Source organism: Scardinius erythrophthalmus (genome assembly GCF_964197995.2).
Source record: "Scardinius erythrophthalmus genome assembly, chromosome: 3".
In the NCBI taxonomy this organism is placed as follows: Eukaryota; Metazoa; Chordata; class Actinopteri; order Cypriniformes; family Leuciscidae; genus Scardinius; species Scardinius erythrophthalmus.
In genome coordinates, this window is record NC_138223.1 from 14,300,101 (window position 1) to 14,310,542 (window position 10,442).

A 10,442-nucleotide genomic window follows, 5' to 3' on the forward strand; every position below is an offset into this window, starting at 1 on the left:
TCACACTTGGTCCTTTTTTAGGGGTCTTTTTGCTCGATATGCTGAGTACTCCAAACGAGACTGAACCAACCCGAGAGCATCCTGGGATGTGGTCTGAGTACATTTAACTAAAACGTAGGCTACATTGTGAACACAAATCGCTCTGGGCTCACTTGATTTAAAATTCGTGAATTGCAATTTATTTTGGTCATCAGATGCCTCTGTAATCAGTTAAGCCATTCATTATGGCTGATTCTTCTGGCAGATCTCTATACAAATTATTCTTTTGGGACACTTTGATATTCACTCTAACCGCTTCTATGCTTCAAACATCGTATTGTAGTCTATAGTCCTTCCAAAAATTCCCATTGGGACTTTCCCAACATAAACACACCAAACTTAATTGTGTAATTTCAAAGTACATTTTGATTTTGAACAGTTCTGCCATTCTTCAGTGGGTTGTACTAGCGCTTGTGGAATTATTGTCAGGATGATCCAAAGTCCAATAAATTCACTGGAGAGCTGATAGAGACACAGACGACTCGCCGGCCGTGCGTCTCACTGTCAAGATGGTCGTGTTTGTCGGTGTGTATACCTTTGGGTTCGTGGCCGCGGCAGTATGCGTTATTCTCTTGACACATATCACTTACCAGCTGCTGAAAAACTACCTGCACAACTGGAAAGAGCTGAAGCCCATCCCGAGCATTGGAAACACATATCCATTCATTGGGAACGCGCTGCAGTTTAAATCAAACGGGGGAGGTAAGAGGATCTTTATATCGGTCCAATAAAATAAAATAAAATTCAATAAAAATACAAATATAATTTATACATGAAAATATTTTAAACTAAATTATATAAGGATGATAACAATCAAATGGGTAATTGATATGACATGTCAAGTAATGAGGCTACTAATCCATTGTAATATGCTATAATTCCTAATTTCCTAATATGTGCACTTCTTATCAATGCAGGCTTATGACATATTAATTGAAAGACTAGAGTATTGTATTTAAAAAATCAACTTCATTCGCTTTCAGGTCATGCGTTTGTAGCAAATGAATCAGCCACATTTTCCCAAATCAAAAATATTTCTGATGAGAAATTACAAATGAGATATTTTATTTTCTCAAAATGTTTTTCTTGAGATTATTTGGAGGCTTGTTCTTAAATCTGATTCTCAATACTATAAAAGGGAGAACGAAAAATAAATTAGTATCAGTTAAAAACACCTAAAATGTACAGTTTCCCTTACCATATTTTAAGCCTGGGACTAGGCGTCACATTTTTACTCTAGAGTAAATATTTTGCGTAATTGATTGTGCAATAATTTTACTTACAAACTTTAGTTGAAATATATATTTATAGTTGTGTCACCTATACCAATGTGACTACTACCCCTAGTCTCTATTAAATTTAAAATAAAAAGTCCATGTCCATGTTACTGTCAACAACGCCAATTGCACTTGACTTAAAGTAACCTTTCAGATGCATTAAAATAAAAAAGTTGAAAACTTTCTTTCAGATTTCTTTTGTCAGTTGGTTGGCTACACAAATGAATTCCGGAATTCTCCTCTGTTTAAATTATGGATTGGACCTGTCCCGTTTCTCATCTTATACCATGCTGAGACTATTGAGGTACTGTATTGTCCATTTGCATGTAGACAGAAAGACTCACCTGTAATGATCAGGGTCTCTGGCCTAATCAGTATATTTCACAATATGAGTGAATGTTTGAAGATGAAGATAACCTTGGTTTGCGAACTTATCTGACACGACAAAGTTGATAACTATAACTAAAAAGATAATATATGTTATCTGTATAAAGAAATACATAGGAGGTTTCAGATTAGAAGAGAATATTCAAAGAGAATTTTCAGTGGAGTATTAAAGTCCAATATGATAAAAAAGTGCAAGTTTCACTGTGTACAAAAGACACAAATCAGCAACAGAATGCCTCACACTTATGAAAAAAGACAAGATTGTGAAACTAGTGTTAGGACGCAGTCTTTAGGAAACTTAATTGTCAAATAAAAAGATTCAAAATGTTGCTTAATTTTATATTGCTGACAAAATGTTTCCATTGCAGACAAATCATAAATACTCAATATTTCATCTAACCCTAGTGGTAACACTCATGCGAAATTCAATTTATTACAAAGCAAGTCCTCACTTCTCTGTTTAATATGTTGCTCTTGGCAAATCCTTCCACGTATACAGACATTGCTGAACAACCCTGTTCACATGGACAAAGCCTACGCTTACAAATTTCTGCACCCCTGGCTGGGAACAGGACTACTCACCAGGTAAACTAAATTACTCTTAATAAAAGAGTAAACATATTAGTACTATCCCTTTGCAAATAATGATCAAATTATCCATAACGTAGATGTGAATATCCACACTGATATAAAGGATATTTGTCTAAAATATTCTTCTATTTTCCTTTCTATTAGTACTGGGGATAAGTGGAGACGCAGACGTAAGATGCTAACTCCAACATTTCATTTCTCTATACTAACTGAGTTCCTTGAGGTGATGAATGAGCAGGCGGAGGTGCTCATAGAGAAACTGGAGAAGCAAGCTGGAAAAGGGCCTTTCAACTGCTTTAACCACATCACTCTCTGCGCCCTTGACATCATCTGTGGTTTGTGTGATTTTCTGAGTACACTTGAACCTTGACCTGTTAACTGTCACTCCTCTTTTTGAGCATAGAGCTGAACTTAAATTGTTATAATTCATGGTTTGACTATTTTTAAAGAAGCCACTCAACAGATCAATGCAGAAATCAAAGCACTTCAAGTTTAAGTTTACTGTAAAACAAATTTAGCTACTAAACTAAACATTTTTCATTTTATACTACTGTATATATATACTCTAAAATAACTAGAAAATCAAAGCCGTTTCTAACCAAGTTGTGTTCCAAACTGGTTACTGATAACACAACAATTGAGCCTGCTAAAAGGTTATAAATTATAGTTTTCATGGTATTGCAATGTCCAAAGTCATGAATTTCAAGTAAGGTTTCGAATTATATTTATGATGATAACTCAGATGGCAATAAAAAAGGGTGGCAAGTGTCACGCTACCATCAGGACACTGAATGATAACAGGCTAGGTACTGATAGTCTAATATGTATGCAGGGTATAGATAATATATACATTCTGGACTGATCTTAAAGGTACACGGTTTTGTGTGTTAATGATGGTTTTAGTTTTTAGTGTTGATGACAATAGAAAGTACTTTGAGGAAGTGGAGCAAGTGCCAAAAACAGATCTTGTTTGCATTTCAGAGACTGCTATGGGGAAGAAGATCTATGCACAGAGCAACTATGACTCTGAGTATGTGCGCAGTGTGTACAAGTAAGTGTTTTTTTTTTATATTAGTGTTAATATGGCAGGGATATCTAGGGTGGACATTAGACAGATTGGACTGTGCATCTGAGTACAAATCAATGCTGGTTTGTAACTGTGCAAATGACTGTGTGTATTTATCTGGGTTGGCGAGTTAGCTTTTATTCCTCGTCATGTTTGTTTGAATAGGGTAAAGGCCATGCAATACAGTGTCTTTATCAAATGTGACCCTGGACCACAAAACCAGTCATAAGTCGCACAGGTATATTTGTGGTAATAGGGTCAAAATTATCGATTTTTCTTTTATGCCAAAAATCGTTAGGATATTAAGTAAAGATCATGATCCATGAAGATATTTCATACATTTCCTACCCTAAATATATCAAAAAATTATTTTTGTGAGTGGATGCAGCAAAATCGGCAACAGAACAGGCGACAACTTTAAAGGCGATTTTCTCAATATTTAGATTTGTTTGCACCCTCAGATTCCAGATTTTCAAATAGTTGTATCTCGGCTAAATATTGTCCTATCCTAACAAACCATAAATCAATGAAAAGCTTAATTAACAATTAACAAGTTAAAAAAAAAAGTTTTGTGGTCCAGGGTCACAAATAGTTTGGAGTTGTAGTCAGTGCTCTGAGAGTTTCAAAATACTTGAAATAATTCTAGCTTGAATTATCAAAGAACATAAATTTAAAAAAAATTATATATAGTATGCTATTCTAAACAGTCCATGGATCCTTTTCACATTTCAGATGTAACTATATTGAGTAAAAAATATTGAGAGATTGATTATGTTGGTCAGAAGAGAGAATGATGTGATATTTGCCATCACTCCCTTAGCCGTTATATAAGAAACACCCTCAGAGTGTTAATTTATTTTTGTAGTTTACTGCCAAGGTAATTTAACACAAAGTTTACCGCGATAAATGTATATTAATTAACAGAAATGAAAATATGAAAAAAGGTTATGGATTTGCAATGTTGATAATTGTGGAAACAAGTCCCTTTTTTTTCTCTTTGGTGTAGAATGAGTGACATCATCACTAGGCGCCAGAGGATGCCCTGGTACTGGCCTGATTTTGTGTATAACTATTTTGGCGAAGGCAGAGAACACAACCGTAGTCTGAAGATCCTTCACTCCTTCACAGAGAGTGTGAGTGTCTATGTGTTATCCGTCCAAATTCATTCTAGCCAAGGCTGCATTCTGATCACCTGTGTTTTTTTTTTTGTTTTTTTTTTCTGACACAGGTGATTTATGAAAGGGCAGAGTACATCACCTACATTGAGTCCGACAGCGAATCAGATCAGGGGATGAAGAAAAGACGGGCTTTCTTGGACATGCTGTTGAAAACAACAGATGAGGATGGGAAAAAGTTAACTCACAAAGATATCCAGGAGGAAGTGGACACCTTTATGTTTGAGGCAGGAACTGTTACAATAACTTCATGTTAGAGTGCTGTTATATCCTGATGGCTTTATTCCAATTAGTATTTTTGCAACATTTTGCAGGGTCATGACACTACAGCGGCTGCCATGAACTGGGCCATACACTTGTTAGGTTCCCATCCTGAAATCCAAAGAAAGGCCCAACAAGAACTATTTGAGGTTTTTGGTGTGTTAAGCCCACTTGTGGTTCATAATATGCAGTTAAACACCTAGTATAGTTGAAATATTTTTGTGAGGTAAAAGAACCTGAAACAGCTTGGAACTCATTTTAATAATTTTTGCAATGTGTGTGTGTGTCAGGCGAGTCTGAGAGACCTGTTAACACAGAGGATCTGAAGAAACTGCGTTATCTGGAGTGTGTGATAAAGGAGTCTCTGCGTCTCTTCCCCTCTGTTCCATTTTTTGCCCGAACCATCTGCGAGGATACACAGATAAGTGAGTTCCTTTGATTAGTCTTCCCTTCTCACATATTCATTCATTCCTTAAGTCATGCATGCATTTACACCTTTTAGTATCTTTTTGAGTCCATTTTGCTCTGTCTATTCATCAGTTAATAAAATTAATTCAGCATGAAACGGACGTTGCGATAGTCTTTTCTTCTCTATTATGACATATCAGAGTGAAATGGCTTCTCAAACATAGTGCAGGACTTTATTTTGTCCATCTGGAATTGACTGGATTGTTGTGGTTTGCTAATGATGTGATCTCATGTGAGACAGGTGACAGGTTGTCCCATATAGCCCCAGTAAATACGTTAGAAAAGAGAAGTAATTGCAAGAAGTAGACAAAAGTTATTTTAAATAAATATTATGAGGGCATAATCTTTTTCTTTCCACTGAAGCTACATTAATGTCATCATAAGTATATTGTCATTATTTATATATATATATATATATATATATTAAAATAATGACAATCTCTTGGTTAGCTAGTCCTTCCTATTATGAGAAACTATAAGGATGGACATCTGACATGATATGTGTGTGTGTGTGTGTGTGTGTGTGTGTGTGTGTGATATGCCTTCTGTAGATGGCTATAAAGTCCCTAAAGGAACAAATGCCATCATCATAACTTATGCCCTTCACCGTGACCCACGCTTCTTCCCTGAGCCTGAAGAGTTCCGCCCTGAGCGCTTTCTGCCAGAGAATTGCGTCGGTCGACATCCATATGCCTTCCTTCCTTTCTCTGCCGGTCTTCGCAACTGCATCGGTGAGACCTACACACAAACATCATACTTTTCATTCATTTATTATTCTAGCTCCCAACATTTTTTTTTTTACGTTTCTATGTATTCAGGTCAGCGGTTTGCTATAATGGAGGAGAAGGTTATTCTGGCTTATATTCTGCGCTACTTTAACATAGTGGCATGTCAGAAGAGGGAGGAACTCCGGCCACTGGGTGAACTGGTGCTGCGACCAGAGCAAGGCATCTGGATCACATTGGAGCGCAGAAAACGCTAATACACACAGTGTCATTAGAGTTCATTTGAAATGGCAAAAATGTAGAGCGTATGATTCAAACCTAAAAGTAACCATAAAACTCAACCCCTGGGACCTACCTATTATTGTTCTATACATTTTTGTATAAGATTTTGCCATCTTGTGCAAATCATTATCGGAAGAGTGTGTTAACACAATTACAACACTCACATACACATGTTGATTTTCAGCAGTGAAACTGTTCTGTAACTGAAAGTACTACAAAACGATTTAGGAATTTACTAAATATACTATGATATACTGTATAATTTGTGTAATTTAGTTTTACAAAAACAACGACAATGAGTAAAATTCTAACTTAATATACTATACTTAATCCATACTCATATTAACTCTAGTCAACATGGGATTAATGTTAGCAGATCTTTTTTGAGTCTTCTCTACTTGTAATAACTAAAGATGTAGAAATATTTTGAGAACTAATTATAAAAAAATACTATTAAATCTATTAAAACATCTTTAGTGTCTCTTTTTCATTTTCAGCTTTGAGTTCTCTTGCTAAATTTAGTTGGTTTAGCCTTTTGCACTTATATACACACAAAAATTACTCAAACACGCACCATATGGCACATGCACCATAAGGATAAAGAATGTTAGACTGCACATGTATAAATTAATGCTCATACCTCTTTCTATTGGTCAGTGAAGTCAGCATGAAAAAGTCTGCAATTATGGGACAGCTTCAGAATAAATAATGGAGACGGTAATGGCTTGTGTTGAAAAAGATCAATGGTTTTATAAAAGTCATTAGGGACAGACAAGAGTCTGGGAATTAATGTCACTCAGCGCTGACTTCAATTAATGAATAATTATTCAGTGTTCAAAAATGAATTACTGTCTAAAAAAAGCACTGGATGGTGGTTTGTGAGATCATTTAATAGCTCACATCAACATATGGATTTCCAGAGGTATTGATGTTTAGCATGGCTTTTGCTGCTTGATTCCTTAAAAGGATAGTTCACCCAAAAATTATAATTTTGTCATCATTTACTCACCTTCGTGTAGTTCCAAATCCATAAGACTTTTGTTCATCTTCGGAACACAAATGAAGATATTTTGGTTCCACCTTACAATAAGGTCTCATTTGTCAGTTAATGTGTTAACATCAACTAACAATGAGCAATACATTTGTTACAATATTTATTAATCTTTTGTTAATCTTAGGTAATAAAAATACTGTCTTTCATTGTTCATGTCAGTTCACAGTTAATTAACTAATGTTAAAATTTACAACTTTTGATTTTTTTAAATAATGTTATTAAAAGTTATGTATTAAATGTATTGTGCACTAAAATGTATTACAATTAAAATGCTGGAGAAGGATCATTCATTCTAATATATTTATATATTCATGTTAACTAAAGTTAACTAATGAAACCTTATTGTAAAATGTTACCGATATTTTTTGTCTGATGTACTCTCCATTGACAGATGTAGGCAACTACCACTTTGACGCTTCATAAAGTTCATAAAGAGATTGTAAAACTAATCCATATGAATTGAGTGGTTTAGATCAAATTATTTGATTTTCATAATCGCTTTATATGATGAACAGATTGAATTTAGGCTTTTATTCACACATTAATATTGATCAGCGAACATAAACAGACGCTCATCTGAAACTGCTTGACTTGCGAGAACAAACCTCATTGGTTCCTTCAGAAGCTCAAACGTGCTGCGTAACACATGAGAATGAACCTTATTGGTTATCACGTCAAGCAAGGATGCTTGAGCTTCCGTTTACCACAACTGATGTGTGCGTTGATGAATGTTTATGTGAATAAAAACTTAAATCTATTCAGCATATAGTATAGTGATTGTGTTAACTGCTCAATTCGGGTACAATCTCTTTATGAACTTTTTGAACCGTCAAAGTGGTTGCATAGCTGTCAATAGAGGGACAGAAATCGCTCAGTTTTTATGAATAATATCTTAATTTGTGTTCCGAAGAAGAACAAAAGGGTTTGGAATGACTGAATAAATGATGACAGAATTTTTATTTTTACCTGAACTATCCCTTTAACATTTGGCTGCAAAGGGCATATCTTTACAGAATTGATGGCATTCAAAAAAAAAAATCTGTTCAGATGAAATATTATTTTTACTTCCCTAATCAGTTCTGAAATCTTGTTCTCTATACACACATCCAAATATACCCCAGTCGATGATATATGTGCAAATCAACCATTGAGGTTTGAGGGCAGTTTAGTTTTCCTATCTCATATCTCCTATCTCTATATGGCTCTGACCCTTCTCCTTATATGACATCAAGCGCAAGCTTATGTGCATTTTGTTTTTTGGGATGTTGGTATTCAGAATCGTCAAGCTCTTTTCCCGGGACAAGAACAAGTTTGGAGCGACATGAAGGAGAGTAAATGACAGGATTTTTAGTTTGTGGTAAGTTATTCATTTTATATTGTTCCTACAAAGCTTATTTTATGTATTGTCGAAGAGCCATTTTGAGAGTTTTTTTTTCTATTAAAGTAGAAACATTTTCAAGATAAACATTTAAATTCACATTTATAGCACTTTTCATAATAATTCATATGCAGCTTTAGTGAAAATAACTGCTGAACAAGCTAAAGATGACAGTGAGTATTTGGTTGTTTGCTACACAAACAGCATACAGTATACAGTACAAACTAATATTGAACATTATGTAGAAGAAAGAAAATGGAGAGATGGACATTAAAAACGATTCTGCAAAACAATATGCATATTTGTTTTTTTATTGCTTCTTTTTAAACTTAATTTTGTATTTTTTATCTCAAATTTTCCTGGGCCCCTACACCTCCTTCCATTGCAGACCCAACACTGAAAACACCTGCACCTTGAGGTAAGGTACACCTTGTGTAAAGTGTAAATGGAAATAAATCCCTTTTAAGCATTTAGCTTTAAGTAAATGCATTGACAAAATGATAACAGATTCCTGGAAATAATAGTTCAATTTGCCAGGACCATTGTTCAGATCACTGAAATGAACTGATTAGGGTACCATTTTATTTTTGACAATGGAAAGAATAGCACTGCTCTCATCAATTGCCCACTCTAATTATCTCTTCATTATCCCTTCTGCCAGTTCTGCTTTGTCATGGATTGAGAACCTGATACAATATAGTATATAAAACAAATTACCATCATTATATTTTAAATTGCCAAGCTGGATCATATAAATTGATTATAATCGCCAAATGTTTTGCTGTATGTTATCACAAAGAAAACAGTCCTATTATTATCTCTCCTCTGGGCATGAGGGCTGTCAAAAAACGTGGACTGTGATGCACAGCACGTGCATTCCGCGCTATTTTCGGCAAAGTTAATTGTTACAGAACCCAAGTCAAGCTCTAATGACTTTCTCCTCTCTTCAGACATCATCCAATCTAGTCTCTCTCTGTCCTCATTATTTTGCCCTCTTTCTTCTTTTTTCTTTTGATCTGTGTACTTTCTCTTTTTACCCAACCAACAGGGTCCCACAAGACCCCTGAACAGTGATGTTTTTGGAGCCATTCAACACCCTACTCAGTGCCCACCAACTTCCTCTAATGGCAGAACCCTTAACTTCTGACAAGACAGATTTGGCTTTAAAAAAAATTAGGCACTGTGTGTTTTGGTACGCTATAATTAGTGCAAATAGCAGCCATGGGCCATATAGTGGTCAGCTCGAGCTGCATTTATTAAAAGGCACAGGGCTCAATTTCTTCACTCTTTCTTCCTTATTATTCATCTCCTCATTTAGCTTCTGCTGTTCGCTTTCTGTTTGTGCTCAAATGTGTTTGTCTGGTAGTTGTGAGCAGATACAATATAGTGTCCCTCTGGGGTGCAGTTTATTAAAACTTTCCCTCCCTCCTCTGGCTTTTGTGTTGTCCTCTAGAATCTTCTCATTCACAACTGCTTTATTTTGACAGCAAAGCCATTGTCACTGTGCTGTTACCCACAACACTGATGTACTGTATATGACCACTTATGTCTTCCATCTTAGAGTAGAATTGATAAAATAGTAAATATAAGATAAAATAAAATAGTCTCCTGTGGAGGAAAATAGATTCAAGCTGTAAATTTGATCCCTGCCTGGGGCAACAAACTTGCTGTTATAGCACCTGTAACGTGACTTACAGTTGTTTTGCTCAGATTGCTATTGAAAAACGTTTCCAATCCAA

The 10,442-nt window shown here is 35.3% G+C and overlaps 1 protein-coding gene across 1 annotated transcript; it reads left to right on the forward strand.

Annotated features, from left to right (window-relative positions):
• Window positions 1-498: 498 nt before the first annotated feature.
• cyp4v2a (cytochrome P450, family 4, subfamily V, member 2a) lies at window positions 499-7,610 on the forward strand. The gene is made up of 11 exons (XM_081362219.1): window positions 499-741; window positions 1,508-1,620; window positions 2,203-2,288; window positions 2,439-2,629; window positions 3,276-3,345; window positions 4,367-4,493; window positions 4,589-4,762; window positions 4,850-4,952; window positions 5,087-5,221; window positions 5,816-5,995; window positions 6,083-7,610. Exons 1-11 carry the CDS (start codon window positions 549-551, stop codon window positions 6,244-6,246), a joined length of 1,536 nt encoding a protein of 511 aa, XP_081218345.1. The 5' UTR covers window positions 499-548; the 3' UTR covers window positions 6,247-7,610.
• Window positions 7,611-10,442: the final 2,832 nt, after the last annotated feature.